At 37.1% G+C, this 17,649-nt stretch overlaps 1 protein-coding gene across 4 annotated transcripts in view; it reads right to left on the bottom strand.

Moving 5' to 3' along the window:
- LOC122841287 (contactin-associated protein-like 4) overlaps window positions 1–17,649 on the bottom strand; it is a 164,160-nt gene that overhangs the window by 7,630 nt on the left and 138,881 nt on the right. For all 4 annotated transcript variants that reach the window (XR_006372372.1, XM_044134472.1, XM_044134473.1 and 1 more), the window contains 5 exons: window positions 13,052–13,291; window positions 8,889–9,113; window positions 5,739–5,872; window positions 4,261–4,348; window positions 1,718–1,936 (listed from right to left, as the gene is read on the bottom strand). Coding sequence is in view for 3 of the 4 variants with exons in the window: in XM_044134472.1 (XP_043990407.1) it covers window positions 1,718–1,936; window positions 4,261–4,348; window positions 5,739–5,872; window positions 8,889–9,113; window positions 13,052–13,291 (906 nt within the window). In the remaining variant the exon portion in view is untranslated. The remainder of the gene's footprint in view (window positions 1–1,717; window positions 1,937–4,260; window positions 4,349–5,738; window positions 5,873–8,888; window positions 9,114–13,051; window positions 13,292–17,649) is intronic.

Here is a 17,649-nt window from a genome sequence, read left to right as displayed (position 1 = left end):
TTGCCTTTGTGCTGATTGGCTGTAGCTCCAAGAACAGAGAGGAGAAAAACCGTAGATATTAGCTCCTGAATCAAAACTTTAATATGTTTTGATTCGATATGTTGAGATCAGGAAGGTGTGACATAACTTTGGTGTTCTGTTGTTTTCTAAACTGTTGTGTACATAGTCTACATTTCTAGATGTGTATATGAACTGCATGTTTATTTATTATCTGCTTGGGCAGCGACTATTCTATTCTACTGCTAAGATGGTCTCCAGTGTGTGTATTAATGCCAAATATTGTTGATCGTAATTGATTTGTAAAAGCAGTAGAACGGATAAAGCCCCTCAGTGGTTGTAAATATGTTTTATAGTTACTGTATTTACGTCCTGTATAATTATAATCCTGTGTCGATTAAAGACACAGGACACTAGAAGCCTGTGCGTCTAGTAAAAAAATCACTCTAAACCTGAAAATCTCAAACCTTTTGGGATCAGAGCAGAAAAATCTCCAAGAAGACGATGAAAATATTGTCTAAGAAACATTTGTTTTGTTGTTTCCTCAGTAAATATGAATGTATTGCCCATCTGCTGATAACTTAAACACCATCTGTGAATCAAGAGAGCATAAGGCTGGGCAATTATTTCCAGAACAAGGAAAAAGGGCTTGTGCTTGTTTTTGAACATATTTACAGCTGCGGCCTGAGGATAAAAACTCTCCACTGAGCTCCTACTGAGGCCCATCTGCTGTTTAACAGAACCCAGACCCAAATACGCTTTGTTGGTGCACAGATCGATCCGTCATTTAGGATTATTTTTAACATAAACAGAAAGAAGACAATTTAAATGCATTTTCCTAAATGCTGGCCCAAGGCATTTGAGAAAATTAAACACTCCGAACATTAAAGTATGTTAATCTAATTTATCATTCTCTGGTTTAACTGGTTTCAACTGGAACCGGAAAACCTTTAATGTTGCTTCTATGAAACATAAACGTCACAATCCAACTTTCTATTGTTTCTCAGAGCAGAGAAGAGATTTTAAGACACAATTTTCTGATAGAAAATGGTGTGTGGTCAATTATTAGGACACAGAAAAAGACGAGCTTTTTAACTTTTATGTCAAATTCTCTCTGCAGTAAAAGTAAATTTCATGAGTTCCTTCTCACTTGGCAAAATAAAAGTTTCTCTGTTCAAAGTGTTTGTTTCTCCACGGTCATATAATAATTGTTTATAACACAGCTCATGGCAACGTTTGGAGTCAACAGCCAGACCATAGAGATGACTGTGGATGTTGTTTGTGAGCATAAAGTTTCTCTGGTATGATAATAATAATCGTTAAGTAACAAGCAGACTGACTGGATAACTCAATTTAAGTAGCTCGATTTTTCTGACTCTCCACACTGATTATAACTTGACTTCAAGTACGGCTGAGGCAGCAGTGTGGTGGAAGAAAGAAATACTGCCACCTGCAGGTGGGAGTTTGCACCACTTAAATCCAATGATTTTGACAGTTTTTACAGAAAATTTACAGTAAACTTACAATTGTGAATTAGCTTGAAAAAATTAGATATGTTGATTTTGCATGAATTTCCATGATGGAGGGACTGGACAGTGTTTTGTTTATTAAAGGCTGTGTTGGCTCTACTGGCCTTTATTTAGCGAGAGAAAGGGGGCAGTCATAAGTATTTTAGAGATTTTAGCTATTTGCAGGCGACAACACTGAAGTCACACGTTACCTGACAGGTGGTGTGTGTTCTCAGCTGAGTAGGGATTGGCTGAAGCCGACGAGCCGCAGTTGGACCGGACCAAAGGTCCGAGGACGATGACTGGGCTAGTGTCCGGGTGGAGCAGAGCCGCTTTCAGAGGGCTGACGGAGTTATACCGAACCACAGAAAGACAGCCGGCGAAGCCGAGCGCGCCGAGCCGGGCCAGGTCCGGATCCAAGGAGTCCGAATCTGAGAATCAGTCAATCAAGTTTATTTGTGTAGCACATTTCAGCAACAAGGCAGTTCAAAGTGCTTTACATGAGTGCCATCGTTACAATCATCCTATATGTTGATAAATTTTCTATAATTGTCATCAAAACTCAAATCTTTTAGCCTTGATCTAAATTAACTCAGTGTTTCAGCTGTTTTGCAGTTTTCTGGAAGTTTATTCCAAATTTGTGGTGCATAGATATGTTTGCTTTGCTTCTCCATGTTTGGTTCTAGTTCTGGGGATGCAGAGCAGAATCAGAACCTGAGAGGTCTGGAAGGTTGATACAAAAACAGATCTTTAATGTATTGTGGTGCTGAGCCGTTCAGTAATTTATAAACTAACAACAGTATTTTAAAGTCTATTCTCTGAGCTACAGGGAGCCAGTGGAGGAACTTTATAACTGCTCTATCTTCCTGGTTTTAGTCAGAACCCCAGCAGCAGCGTTGTGGATCTGATTGATTTTTTAGTCAGACCTTTGAAGACACTTTTGCAGTAATCAATGCAACTAAAGATAAACTCATGGATGAAATTCTCAAGATCTTTCTGAGACTTTAGTCCTCTAATCCTGGAAATATTCTTCAGGTGATAAAGGCTGACTTTGTAACTGTCTTTATGTGGCTCTGAATGTTCAGGTCTGAGTCCATCACTACTCCCAGGTTTCAGCCTGATCTCTAGTTTCTAGTTGTAATAACTGAAGCTGTTTGACTCTAGATTGTTCTTAGGTCCAAAGATAATAACCTTAGTTTAGTTTCTATTGATAGATGACAGAAGGCTGATTCTGTAACCGTCTTAATGTGTCTATGAAGGTTCAGGTCTGAATGCATATTTTTTTTAGACAGAATTCAAAAAGGTTGTTTGAAAACCCCTTTGGTCTAGTTAATCATAATACGCATAAACATTAGGCTGTCACCAAAGCTCATTGCTTCGTGTTATTACTCACTTCAGCTCATAAAAACATTCAATCCAGCTGACAAGCTGCCAAATATGCAGCTTTAACGTCTGCATCCATCACTCCATGGGACAAATCTTCTCTCTCTGCCTTTATCTGTTAATTTCACCGACTCCATCCTCTCCATCACTCATCTGAACTCCTCACTGCAGCGTAAACAGCAGCTGCTAAAGCCGACACAAACAGCTGCATCAGATGAGAAGAGAGCTGACTGTTACCTGAACACATCTGCATGTTGATGAGGAAACATTACAGCCGTCTTTCAGCTGTTGCTCTGCTCGCTACATCACGTCTCTCCCAGCCTCCCTGTGTTCCTTCTGGCTCCATTAGTTAGCCTGATGGATGACGAGGCTGGGGGGAAGCGACGGGAAATCCACTTCACCGCTGCTTTTTCTGATTCTGATTTGACTTTGCACCCGCTCTGGTTCGACAGAGGGGATTGTGGGTCACATTTTGACATGAAGGCGGTTAAACCCTACGGACAGCACTGAGCTGGGAGGAACTTTACATCAGAGGAGATAAAATTTATACCAGTTCTGGTGACGAAAGTGCTGTGCAGGCAAATTATTTACAAAATATCATTAGGTCTGTCACTCGCTACAAATGTGCGCAAAATTGCATCGATATTCAGCTGATGTCTAAAAAAAGAATTGCAGCGTTTCCATTAAAGAGGCAGTATAATTAATTTTTCAGACACATTGTAAAAACTACAAAAATCAAATATGACTTAAAAGAAATTTGACTTCTTTGAAATTGGGCCTCTGTCTCTTTAAAAACTCCATGTCATTCTGAAACTCCACCTTTAGAAAATCATCACATAAAGTACATTTTTACCAGTGTTTCATTGAGAAGCAGCTCATATAATGAACTCAGCAGACATGCAGTTCCACTAGATGTGTGTGTGTGTGTATGTGTGTGTATGCTGTAACTATAAACAATTTTAAGAAATAGCGAATAGAAAAAGAAACTCTCCAAAGACTATTTTAAAATATAACACAGTTTGGCTTCTTGGAAGAAAAACATAAAAAGGATAATTTGCTGCAGAATGAGGTTGAAAACCTTTAGTGGATTTAGGAAACAAAAGTCTAAAATTAAACTAGAATCTGCGTTTTATTGCTCAGCAGACAGAAACTAGAAGCAAACACAAAACTCAGAAAATTAATTTGTGTGGGTGGATTTACCTTTTTGTTTCAACCTCAAACTTTTCTCTCAAATCATCTGGATTAGTCCTGCTGGTAACGTATATATTAACCTCTCAGTGCTGAGAGAAAAACAAGGCCAAGCAGCCCAGAGTTTGCGCTAACGAGTCAAAGTGTTTTTTAACCAAACGGATCTTCATCCAACCTGACTTACCCGGCACTCGGCCCAGAACGAGAAACTTGAGGCTGCCGAGTTCTCCAGCGGAGCTCAGGTTGAAGTCCTCTCTGGCGTTAGCGTCGATCTGATGGAAAATAAAAAGAATAATGCTCAGTATTTATGGTAAAGAAAAAGGTTGAAGATCATTTTTATCTGAAAGGAGAGAAAAATACCTCAAACATGAGGAGATTTAAAAGTAAATCTGCTGTAGGAGATAATTTTCTCCACAATCACTTCAATCCTCCTGCTTTCTATTGCAGAACACTAAAGATAAAAACAATTCACAATGATATAAACGGATAAGAAGGGGCTCATATTTCACCGGTTCCTTACAAACACCATGAATCAGGAGGCTGCACCACGAGGTCACCTTCTTATTTATCTCACTATGTTTATAATTACACACACACTGGCTGCTGCTCAGATGCATTTCCCCTCGTATATCATCCGAGGTTGTTAACAAGATCGGTGATTCAGTAAGCCCAGATATGATTAGGAAGCTTCATATTTCATGGCTTTTGGCTGCTCTGTCGGAGTTTCTTCCAGGAAGTGACACGTTAGTACTGAGCGGAGCTTCAGGAATAAAACGCACCTTGGTTCTCCGTTGGACTTTTGCATAATTTTAAGTGTCCTTGATATATGAATCTCACTGCCAAACGAAGGCTGAACAGGTTTAACATTAATTAATCTCGTTAACAACGACTCGCCCTCCACCTCATCTGAATGTTAAAAGCAGAATGGAAACTTACTGAAGCAATTAAATGTTTGACAAAAAAAATGAAACAATCTGTACAGAACGGGTCAATATGTTGATTTCAGGTGTACAGGTACAGATCCAGATGAAGGGCAGGCAGTTAATATTATGACAGTTACTTTTTCTCTCTCTACTTTCTCTTTTTTTGTATCTTTTAATCTCTATTACGGACAGGATACCATATCTTTAATAAAGTTTGTAGTTTCCCATTGCAGTTTTGCCAAATGCACTAATTTTGGTGCAGCTGGAAAAGAAAAACCTCCTTCTAGCACAAAAACGTTCCAGATATTTCACGCTGGAAAGTTGAGATGAACCAAGATTTTTAGCACTTCTTCTTATGTTCAACAACAACAATAATACACATATTACTTTTAAATAACAGTTAATACTATGCTGCCCTCTTCAGCTACGCTTTTGACGTAATAATCTAACATGATGTAAAGCTAATAAAATATCTGTTTTACATGATACCAACCTTTGTTAAAAATAAACACTAGTTAGTTTTTTAAATGTTGTTTTTAGAAGCCATTGTGGAAGGTCCAAAGAGACGCCGGTTGCAGACCTTTGATCTAGTCCAACTTCTGGTTTCCAGTAAATTATCTCAGCGAAGCTTTGATGTGTTTTGCAGAGTTTGTGGCGTAGAAGCAGAAAGAGAGGAAGCTCTACGGGGATCAGGTGCTGCTCGGTGTCTGTGCGTTGCACACTAATGAGGCGGTTTTACCTGCATGGACACGGAGTCGGCCGATCTCCTGATGGTAACGGTGTGCAGCAGCCCGTTGGCCAGCCCCCTCATGCTGCTCCTCAGCACCTCTGCAGCTCTGCCGCTGTCAAGCTTGTACCTCAGCTCCAGCTCATCTTCACAAGCAAGACAAAACAAAGAAACAATTTAAATCTCCAAAACCAGAGATGTTTTCTCTTCTGTGAGAAGGCGGCCTTGTTGTTCTTTGAGTCTTTTTGCCAACAGACTAGGATTATGTGTTTAATTTGTTTGATAACTGCTGGATTAGGAGGATAATTCCCTCTCAATATCAGCGTGAATTTATTTCTTCTAAAGTGGAGATTTAACAAAAATGCTTTGGTCTTTACTAAGAGGTTTAGCTGGAACCAAATACTTTCAAGAGAATATTTCTGTACAACAGTCTTTCTCAAACTGCCCCCTAGTGGTCAGCATGGTACTGCATGTAAATGTCAATTTATTTGCCACGACTTGAGCTCAAACTGCGGCAAATTAATGGCTGATTACGAAATGGCTGTGGTTAATAATAATAATGGATAACTAGGTTAGAACTGGGTCACTAAAAAGAAAACGGAAAAAAACAACAATGTCAGAATTACTTATAAAATCGGAGGAGACCAATTCAGACCTGCTGAGTTTTGATTTGTCATTCATGAACAATTTGATTCTTTTGAACGAGTCTCAGTTGGTGAGAACTATTCTTTAGTTTTTTATGACTTTGCCTGATTATAATGTGCTGCTCACCTGTTAGGAGCTATTGTAATTTTTATTTAATTCAAAATTATTTAATTGGTGATTAAATACAATTTACAAAAATGTGTGGATAATTTTTACATTTAATAGAGCAGTGTTACGGCCCCTGGCCTCTTGAGGCTGTACATGCTCCTTTTTCTTTTGTTAAGCAGGATCAGCTGTGACAACACTTATTCTGATTGGTTGCCTGGAAGCTGCAGGAGACACACACCCTTGGATCAGCAGATCGTGGCCAGCCAATCAGATGCTGATGAGCCTCACCTGTACCTTTAAAAGGCTCCTGGAACAGTCCTTCGTGGGGACAGCTAGTAGGAAGAGGTTCTGTAAAGCTGTTCCCCTACTTTTGTTTGATGCTGCTTTGTAGAGCACTTGGAACTTTGTTTGCTACTGCTAAAGCAGTTTGATTGTGTGTGCTGCTACTAGCTTGTGCTAGGGAGGTTTGGTGTTCCCTTTGTGTCTTTTGATTTGGATTGTTTGAGTTACCTTTGGACTGATTTGTTTGAACTTTTGTAATTTAATTTGCACTGCTCAGTCTTACATTTGTTAGTCATTTTCTTTTGTTTCAATTGGGTTATGTTGTACTTTGTTTTGGTTCTGTGAAACCCTTTTTTGTAATAAATCACCTCTTTTATTTAATTCTTTTTCTCTGGACATTTTTATGTTACCGCCCCTGGACCCCTAGACCCTGGGGGCGTAACAAGCAGAATAAGATTTTTGTTTCTGCCAAAGCCAGTCAAGTTTACCTTTTTTTTTTTACAGTGCAAATAGTGCAAAAACAGTATTAATGCACACAACACAACTTCTTTTTTGTGGTTTTGTTGCAGCCAGTCACATTTACCAAGCAGCATCACCGTTCTCTTTAGGATGAACAAATAAAAAAACCACAGTAACCGTATTGAGAGAGTCATATTCTAACTTCAGGTTGTATATATAAAAATTTGTTATTGTTTGTTAAATGGTTTAAGTGATTCTCTGCCTGGGAAGTATGAGGTAATGATCAACCTACCTGATGTTGCTACATTAATTTAAAATGAATAGATAATCAGTAAAACTCTTGTGTTTGAGCTCCAGCAGTTTTATCTGGAGTGTTGTTATCTGGAGGCAAAAAAAAGCTCCTAATTGGTTGTTTTACTTTTAGGATGTCAGCAAAAAGGCGTACTGCCTCACTTCCTATCAGCTTCCTTAAGTGATTAACAGCAGGAAAAAAAAATCCATTAACAGCAAATCAAGCTGCAAACTGCCATCCGTGTTAAACTCCTGAACTGGACATATTTTACAGATAAAACGAGTTTCCAGTCGTTTCTTTAAGTGGCTTCTCTTTTCTACAGTATTTGACTTCATGAAAAAAAAAAAAAAGAGAATAAAAACCGTTTCCATGAAATATGTGAACTAAACAATTGCTTTCTAAAACTTAGGGGTTGCTGTCAGAACGTTACAAAGGAAAGAAAATTACACAAAAGAGAAAAAACAAGTTACTTTTTAAGAAGTTAAAAGTTACTTTCTAGAGATTATAGGTTACTTTCCAGACTGAACTTATTTCTGTAAAAAATCCTGGAATTTACCATGTTTTTATATGTTTAGTGTTAAGTATTTCACAGAACTTTCCCAGGACTTCATGCTTGCTTTGAAGAGATTTTCAGGGCTAAACAATTTTCATAAATTTACATAATATTCTTAACAATTGAAATAGTAATTTCCGGTACTCAAAGGCCAGTTTTAAGGTTAACTCTACATAATATATACATAATTTTCAAGAATATACAAGTTACTTTCTGGAACTGACCTCAAATATGAAAGTTATCTTAAAAGCACTAACCAATCTTTGTCAAAATTGAAAGAAAATGCAAAGATTTAGCAGATAGACAGAAATTACATTACATTCACAGAATCTACAAGCCCGGAAATTACAGAATCCATTCTGAAATTCACTTTAGAAAATTTACACTTTATGTTTCATTATTTACAGGCGGTTTTCTAGAACCTGCAGAAAACTTTCACAAAACTTGGAGGCTACTGGCAGGAATATTAAAATACACAGTGAACATAAGTACAAGCACTTACAGGTTACTTTTACAGAACATGAAAGCAGCTTATAGGTTACTTTCATTGAGTTCAAGTTTACAAATTATTTCTAAATAAGTTATTCTCACTCACTTATAGAGTCAAAAGTAATAAAAACAACATGAAGAAAATCCTTCAGACTTTCCAATTTAATTTTATTTACTGCTTAAGAAATTTAATGAAGAATATGTTTAAATGCCAAACAATTAGAAATAAAAAATTATGCAATTTATGATGTAACAATTTATTCACTGTATAACTGTATTTTGTGTAATTTATCCTTTACGTGGTCCTCTGTTGGAATGACCTCCTGACCCTTACCGTGCCTGTTGATGAGCAGAGCTAGATACTGGTTGAAGTGGGAGCTGACGTGCAGCAGCAGCGCCGGAGTCTGAGTCGTCCTGAAGCTCAGAGAGAAGTTTTCTCCTCTGGGAAGCGGGTCAGAGTAGATGGAGGCGGGCAGGTCGCTGCTGTTTCTGCTCAGCTCGTCGGGCTCTTTGAAGGCGTAGCTGATCGACGTTCCAGATTTAAAGTCGGCTGACACCTCTGGAAGAGAGAGAGGGGATCCCCTCAGAGGGAGGCGCCTGGTTTCCTGATGCCTCACAGGAAAACAGCCAGCTCAATGTCAGATTTTCTGAAGATTTAATGTTTGATGTTTAAAGGGGACCTGTTATGCAAAATTCACAATATGGAGGTTTTTATACTTCTTTTGGGTCTTAATGGCTTCTAAAAAAACATCCTAAGCATCTAAAAATCCAGCTGTTTTTTGGGCATTTTCAAAAACCTCCCAATTGTTAAGTCAGACTGAGCCGTTACCTAGCAACCCCAGTGGAGTTCTGCCCGTTACCTAGCAACCCAACTTGAGCTCAGTACATATGCTGCTGGAAATGACAAGTGTTTAGTTGTTGACTTGCCATTCAGAAATCATTTACTGCATTCTTGTTGGTCGTGCAGGAGGCTCCACTTCTGCTTTTCAAAGACATACGGTTGTATAACTGTGCGTCTGTTTGCAGACATTTTTATGTGCGAGTGTAAATGTTGAGTTGAGGGGCGGTGGGGAAAGCGTGAGACCAGCAGCAGTTTATTTAAATTTAAAGTGACAAGAGGCCCCAAAACAGCTAATTCTGAACTGACCAGACAAAAATTGTTATAATTTCAGCTTTACCTTAACTGTGCTGCTTACTCTCCCTCCCTCAGCTGATTACTCATTATCCTCACCTGAACTGCACAGAGATCGTCTGTTGCCCCGCCACAGCTCTCAAGTCCTGATTCATGTCTGAGGAGTTTCTGATTTTCTGATCCTGCTTGTTTTTGACTACTGCTTTCTCCTATTCCTTACAACCTGGAGAAGAGTTTCTGACCTCCTGTTGCTGAACCTTGCCTGCCTCTGTCCCTGCCTCCAGTCTACTGAACATCGGACTTTCCTTGCCTGACCCTGGACCGTTTTAACTACTGAGCCTCTGGTTGGATATTTGTCCCGTTGTCCACCCAACCAACTCACCAAGGCTGGATTCTCGGCCCCTGTGGATTCCCCATTCCTGACCCGCCAGTGACCACACCCTGCGGAACCCCTTCAACACCATCTCATTATTTCTAATAAAACGGGTCATTTGTCTTGGCTGCGTATTGGCTTCTGGCTGATTTTACTTAAACGTCACAAAAATCTCATTATCCAAGAACGATTTCATCCAGAAAGTGTAATGAACATGTTTCGTATCGATCAAAGATGCATTCTAACCTGTAACAGGTGAAATTTAATTTTGATTTTTATCAATTTCTCTCTTAACTAATAAGAGAAAAGTTAATTTTCAGAAGTGGCGTTGCTCCTGCGAAACGTTTGGCTGAGGTATTGCTGACATTTTGAGAACAGGTTTAATAACCTCGGTGTCTCTGACTCATTGTTCACTGCTGTTATTTAGCCTCTAATTTACAGCTCAGTCCAGGCAGTAATTAAACGTAAATTAACTGAAAAGGTCATGTTGTTTATTAGATTTTTAAAAACCTCTCTCGCACTTGATAAGGGTGACTTTATACAAGACCCTTTAATACATGTGGAGTCGGTACCATGTGGATTCAGTTGTTTTAATATGATTTGAAATATGAAATATGATTTTAGAATCATATGTTCTTCAAACTTCCGTTTCTGAAATAAGGACACTGGGGCCTACAGGTATAGTTTGAAATAAAATCCAAGAATAAAACCAACATTTAGTTTAAAAATAATCCCTTTAAAATCAGTGAACAGAATATAGTATGAAATTAATAAATTGTGCCCATGTTCAATGTTTAGATTTGAAATTATACACCCGTACTTATTGGAAAAGCAGAAGTGGAGCCTTCTGCACAAACAAAAGAATACAGAAAGCAGTTTCTAGATGCTACATATAAATACACAATTTTTACACTTGCACTTTAAAATGGCTGCAGACATGTAGCATCTAGAAACTGCTTTCTGCATTCTTGTTGGCTGTGCAGAAGGCTCCACTTCTGCTTTTCTAACATGTAAGGTTGTGTAAATGTATGGCCATTTTCACATATGAGTGCAAACGTTGAGTTAGGGGGCGTGGCCAGTAACAATTTATTTATTTGACCCAAGAACATCTCAAAATCGGCAGAAAATCACTTCACCTAAGAATGATTTTGTGCAAAAAATATGATAAACAAGTTTTGTATCCCGATAGATCCTGTGCTAAAATGTTCAAGGAGGTAAAACAGATCAGCTTTAACACAGCAGGGTTTGATTGATATCTTTTTTCCCTTAGTAATGTAAGATGAAACCATTGCATAAAAACTACCCATTAAATTTACATGACTTGTCTTAGTCTGATATAAAATTCAGTTTGATGATCTGAAATATGTACGTTTGACAAAAAGTCAAAATAGTTTAAGCAGTTTAGCGCAGCTTGTAGGAATACAACGTGTGACTGTTGAGTGAAAGAAAAGTTTTCTTAAGGCTATTTGAAAGCTATTTAAGCATAAAACAGTGTTTTCTTTGTGAAATATTAAGCAGTGAGTGTGTCAGCGTGACTCACACACAGTGTGCATCAGTATGCAGTGGAAGATGAATACAGCGTGTCAATAGTCGGCGGGCGGGGGGGTTAAGAGGGTCCTTTTAAAGCGCAGAGACGGCTCAACTCTCCAGTTAAAGGATTTACGGACGGTCAGAATAACAATGAGTTGTTATTCTCTTTGTTTTCAGTGGGTGCAGCAGCAGAGACGCACCACCACCCACCCTCTGAAACAGAGGTGAAGTCGACCAAAAAATCTGTTCTGTGAATATAAAATCTGTTCTGTCAGCTCCAACCGAAACCAGTTGGTTGGTTTCACATCTTTGTGGTTCTCACACGTTTCGTCTATTCAGAGAATCTGTGTCAATTCATTCGGCCTGACAGATGGGGAGCTGAAACATTTAAGGAAGTTTTCAGAGGGATTTTAGGAGTTTTTTTTTCTCAGGAGATAAATGCCAAATTAGTGCAAAATAAATAAATAAATTTGGTTATTATCAAAAAGCTCATTTATCTCAGTAACTCCATCACTAAGTAAAACATAAATTGTTTAAACACAGATTAATGATTTCAAGTCTTTATTACAATTAGTTACGATCTGCTGCGGGTGCGGCTAAATAAAAAGTTAGTTGCGCTCATCATAAAAATGACTTCTCATAGTAAACTGCAACATTTACACAGTATTTAGCAGAAGGTAATGCTGAAGCGCTAACTTCAGTTAAAATTATACCTGCCTTTGAAAGACTACAGCCCTCGAGTACCAATGTCATTTTGACTTTATAATGTACATGTAATCATGTTTATATCAGGTTTTCTACTGTCCCTGTTTTAATTTGTTCATGTATGTTTCTTTTTTGAAATGAAGTTATTGGATGTGAATGATGGGGAAAGAACATGAGGAGAGGAAATGGAACTGCTGCATTAGCATTCTGCACTCCCTTCAAAATAAGAGGATGAATTTAAAACATTTAACTACTTGATGAGTTCTTAACAGATGATAACCAAAACGTCAACGCAAATGTTGAAGTTTATTCAACTGACAGTTTACAAAACAGCCAAATAAATTAGATTTATGTTTTCACAGTTAGCATAAGCGCTAAAGACATAAATGAAAAATTTGCTCTGTTATTTGCACATCAGCTAATTAGCTGAATTTATGATTTTCAGCTTAAAGCTAATGGATTTTAATATTACCTAAACATTTTAATACAGACAAGCTTAATGAAAAGTATGTTTAAGACCTGCTTAAAAATAATTTTCAAAATTTTAATCTGACAAAATTAGCCCCACCAGAATGCATTTTCTAATTTATTAGTATGACTGTGAAAACCTTATAGCTTTTCTTGGGGCCATGTACTGTATGTCTGAAAATATATAATATAAATAAATATAGCAGATTTGCAAGGATATTCATGTACTTTATAGATATCACATGTCCAAAGCATTATCTGCACTTGTTAATTATACACAGATTTATACCTGTTTGGCAGAAGACTCCAGTGTAAGCCGACAGGGTGCAGTCGCAGTGGAAGCCAGCGGCTCTCTCCACGCAACGGCCCTGGTTCTGGCACAGCGAGCCGTAGCTGCTGCAGTGACCCGGGCAGCCGGGCCGAACGCCGGGCGTGATCTTCGCCCTTTCCTCCAGGTCCAGAGTAACACCGTTCAGCTGCAGAGCGCGGATGCAGCCTCTGAAACCCCTCTGCCTGGACGCCGTGCCTCCTGAAAACAAAAGAATATTCAGAAAATAAAACTACAGGTTGTTGAAATTAAAGATACAGCAAACTAACGTCTTTTCTCAGATGTTTCTCTGGAATTTAACTCAAAATTATTTTCAGTAAATTTGCCTATTTGTAGATCTTTTTCATAAGTTGCAGTTCCATTGACAAGATAATTGCACAATTTCATATTTGGAAAAAAATATAAAATAAATTTTTTTCCTTAAGGAAAAAAAAATTTGCTTAAGGGAATGTTGATAAAACGTTTTCTTGTTATTTTGGCCGAATCAAAACTGGTTTGAAAAACTGCAATGGAAACACTCAAGCCAGATGATCGACAACCGGATGTTGCCGCTGACGCAAACCACAAAGAAGTAGGCAACAGGAAGTAGTTGGAGGACGATGTTGTTGCATGGTTTTTAATAATTTATTATGTGAACAAACTTATTCAATGATTTTAATCACATTTCTTATTCATTGAAAACACTGTTTTTAACAGTAGTGACAAATTTTTGCACAAATTAGGAATAGAAACAGCTACAAAGTATAAAGTTGAATTACTTAGACAGAAAGCTGTTGAGACGCTATTGGCTAGTGTTTGCAAAGCACCCAATCCAGGAGCTGCATTCGTTTCCCTTGCAGCTGATTGGCTGTAAAATCAGAGATAAAACAAAACTATAAGGAAAACTGCCCAAAACATTAAGAGACTTTCAATAAGCCTAAAAGAAAGTCTTATAAGCAAAATAAGACGGTAATGGTTGAAGAGTTTTGCACAATACTGCAAGTTATGCAAGTGAATAAAATAAAAATGTCCCCTTGGTTTTATTTGAGCATATTCAAAGAAGCAGAAAACCTGCACAGATTCGCCAATAAATGCCAAAAGAAGCAGATTTTGTTTCTGCTTTGTCTGCAAAAGCGACTCAAAAAGTTTCATTTTGCTCAGAGAAAATCTTTTGCAGTTGAAAATGTAGCAATCAGGAAAGTGAGGAAGTTTTCCTTTTCATTCAGACGGCTTTCTGTTGTTGCCGTTGTTCAAACATGGCAACCTTTCAAAGCAGAGATCGAGAGCTGAAGCTTTTATTGTCCTCGAAGTCCAAACTCATGAAGCAGCTGTTTGCTCCCTGAGGTTCAACATGACAGCTTCTTATTTTCACACCAATAAATCACAGAGAGACTCTCTCCCAGTCTGCACTTTGATATTACTCATAAATTATTAAAGCAGCAAAGCCACAGACAGAAAACCTCCTTCAACGTCTCGTCTGAGAAAACACAATGAAAGCAGTTTATTAGAAAATGTCCAGCATTAATGCATGGAAAGAGAAATTGTTGTGACACTGATCCTCTTTAACGTGCACCAATCACTGCTACTGTTATCCAGCTTTCTGCATAATTATTCAGATAATTAAGCTGCAAATTCACCTGTTCACTTCCACTGTTTCTAACAGTTTCTAACACATGCAAGAAAATTCATATTTACAGATTTAATGAAAAATTTCTTTCAATTCTAGGGTTTAACGTACCAGGATATAAAAAAAATAACAATCTGGCTTTAAAGGATTTTAAATGAATTAAAATATTTCATTTAGATGTTTAAAAATAATGTTTTTATGGCCTTGCTGAAACAACACAACACAAATATGCGCAAAATGTTTTTGATATTCTGCTAATGTTGGAAAAAAAACTATTTCGAAATTGCAATGTTGCCACTAAATGAATGTAATTAAAATCACAGGTGAATATGTTTGTCCGTCCAGTAATTAATCAAAAATCAGATGGATTCAACACCGTAGAATGACAAACTAAACTTTTTATTAACTGTGCGATGGCGTGAGACCTCTAGTGGAGGAGGCCAGTTCCTCCAAATGAACGTTTTGCTGCTGATGCACAAAAAGAGTTTCTTGTTTACACAAAATCATTCCAGCACAAAAACGTCTTATCAAAAATGGGGGGTTTTTCTGAAATTGGCATGTGGCCATTACATTTTCAGTATGTAGCGCTTAATAAAAGTATATTTAATTTTTATTTGTTAAAATTATCATTATTTAGCATCATATATAGCAGCAGATACCAAAGGATGATTGACAACCCTAAGACACTCCTTCTTGCTCTGATTGGTTGTTTTTGGAGCTTTTGCAGACGGAAATAGCATCTCAGGGAAAAGGAGGAGGAGACTAATTTTTTCACAGATTATCTGTCTCAGATTATAATGTTGCAAAACTTTTAACAAATTTGTAAAAAAACATATTTTTGGAAAAGTAAAAGACTTTTACAAGAGAATCTTTCTTATAATTCAAATTGTGGCAATTTTATAGTCAATGGAGGCACAAATTTTAACTACACATAAGTTGTTTAATGGCTGCAAATGAACCAATCCTTCAATTTTTAAAGGGAAGATTTTCTGTTTTATGTATTTCTGTTATTTTTACATCATGTTGTAATGTTATTTCCTCATCTAAACTGATTTTAGTTCTGGATTTTTGTCTTGATTCTTTCATGCATGTTTAGAAATCTTTAATGTTTTTGTGGCAACCATTCAAGATGACTAAACATTTATTTCCACAAAGAACGGAGAAACAATGTTGTGAAGAGTAAGAGCTTCTTAAAGAGACAGAGGCCCAATTTCAAGGCACTAAATTGCAAAGTCAAATTTCTTTAAAATTATGTTTAGTATATATTTCTACAACAACTAAAGGTAATATTGTTACTTGATTGTGCTACAAAATGGCACTTAGTGGTTGGAAAATATGTAATACCTTTATGTCTCATAGATGTTTTACCTAAAGTAGAAATTAAAAAGGAAGACTTAATAAACAAGTCCCCTGATATACATTTACATTATTATCTGACTTTTCCAGCTTTTAGGACCATAAAACATCAACCTGGGGCTCATTTATTTGCACATACAGTTGGATTTCTACATTAAGATGAAATCTGTAGTGCATCAGTAGGAAAAGTGGGGGAATGACAGCAATCTTTGTGCTGTTTTAGATATTTTTCTGTGCAAATTAAAGGATAGCACATGGCTGGCTAACTGGCTTGGAGTGCCTTTTACATTTAAATGGTTTATTTTAGATTTCACCAGGAAAAACCATGAAGCTGAGATATAAAAAATCATTGAAAATCAACCCTGAGGCTGAACATATCAGATGTCTGCAGATGATTGTAGTTAGCATCAAATCACAGCTGCAGCTGTGATTTTGTTGAACGTGTGCAATTTCATCAATAAGCACATACCTTTTAACACAGCTGCTCATATTTCATATAACAATCCACTCGAGGAAACTGCAGGGCTTTGAAGCCTCAGAAACTCTTCACTTGACCTTGTTAATGTTGTTCAAGAACCAAGAAATATCTCATCTCATTTTCTGTCAGTAAAAAACCTTTTAGCAGAGCCAAGAGGATAAACGTGTGATTAAATGCAGCGCCAACGATCTCAGTCAGTCTGCACACATTACCGGACGATCAAACCAAATATCTGTTGGTAAATTAAAATGACAGCGACAATAGTGAATATGCAGCTAAAAGAAAGAATTTGAAGCCAAGAAGCATTGTGGGAATAAAGCAAAGCAGAGAAAGGAGTGAAGAAAATACAGATAAAACATCTGTCAGTGATCAAAGCTGCAGTTCTCAACAGACAGAGATAACCGTGTCTGCAGTGGAAGCACATTTGTTATTATGAAGGATGAAATTAAAGTTGGTAGATATCCAGAGAAGAAAATAACCAGCTGATTAATAACACTGTGCACCAATCTGATGGCTGAATAACATAAATAAAAGATGAAACACAATAACTATCTATGTTGTTGAGCTCCTATGTCTACTTATTCAACTATTTGTGAGCAAAAACTGCCTTGGAATAGAAAATCGCTTATTTTTATGATATACAGTTTTTGATTAAAATGCGATTAATTGCAATTAATGAATTAATTACAGACTCTGAAAATGATTAAAAGTAGTGATCGGGTTGCACCATAATATTTTACTCAGAACTCAACAAGTGGAACAGATTTAGCTTAAACTGGTCCAAAAAAACCAAAATCTCTTATTAAGCACCTTTACCTGTCCATTTAATAATCAGTTAATGCAAAAATTTGTCAAACATTCTACAAGTGATGAAATGTTCTCATAGGAAATGCTAAGTTACTGCATTTTAGCCAATAATTATTAGTTTATTTGCATTTTTAATATACTTATAATATTGTATAAAAAAGCTAAAGTGATTAAATAAAAATTCAGTAAATTGTGCCAATTTTTTATTCAATTAACTGATTAATAGTCTGATTAATCGATTAAATAATCAATTACTAGATGTGTTTCAGTATTTTAAGCTTAAGATTCCCAGAATTTGATGCTGTTTAGTCT

Source organism: Gambusia affinis, linkage group LG12 (genome assembly GCF_019740435.1).
Source record: "Gambusia affinis linkage group LG12, SWU_Gaff_1.0, whole genome shotgun sequence".
In the NCBI taxonomy this organism is placed as follows: Eukaryota; Metazoa; Chordata; class Actinopteri; order Cyprinodontiformes; family Poeciliidae; genus Gambusia; species Gambusia affinis.
This window is presented reverse-complemented; position numbering and strand designations above follow the sequence as displayed.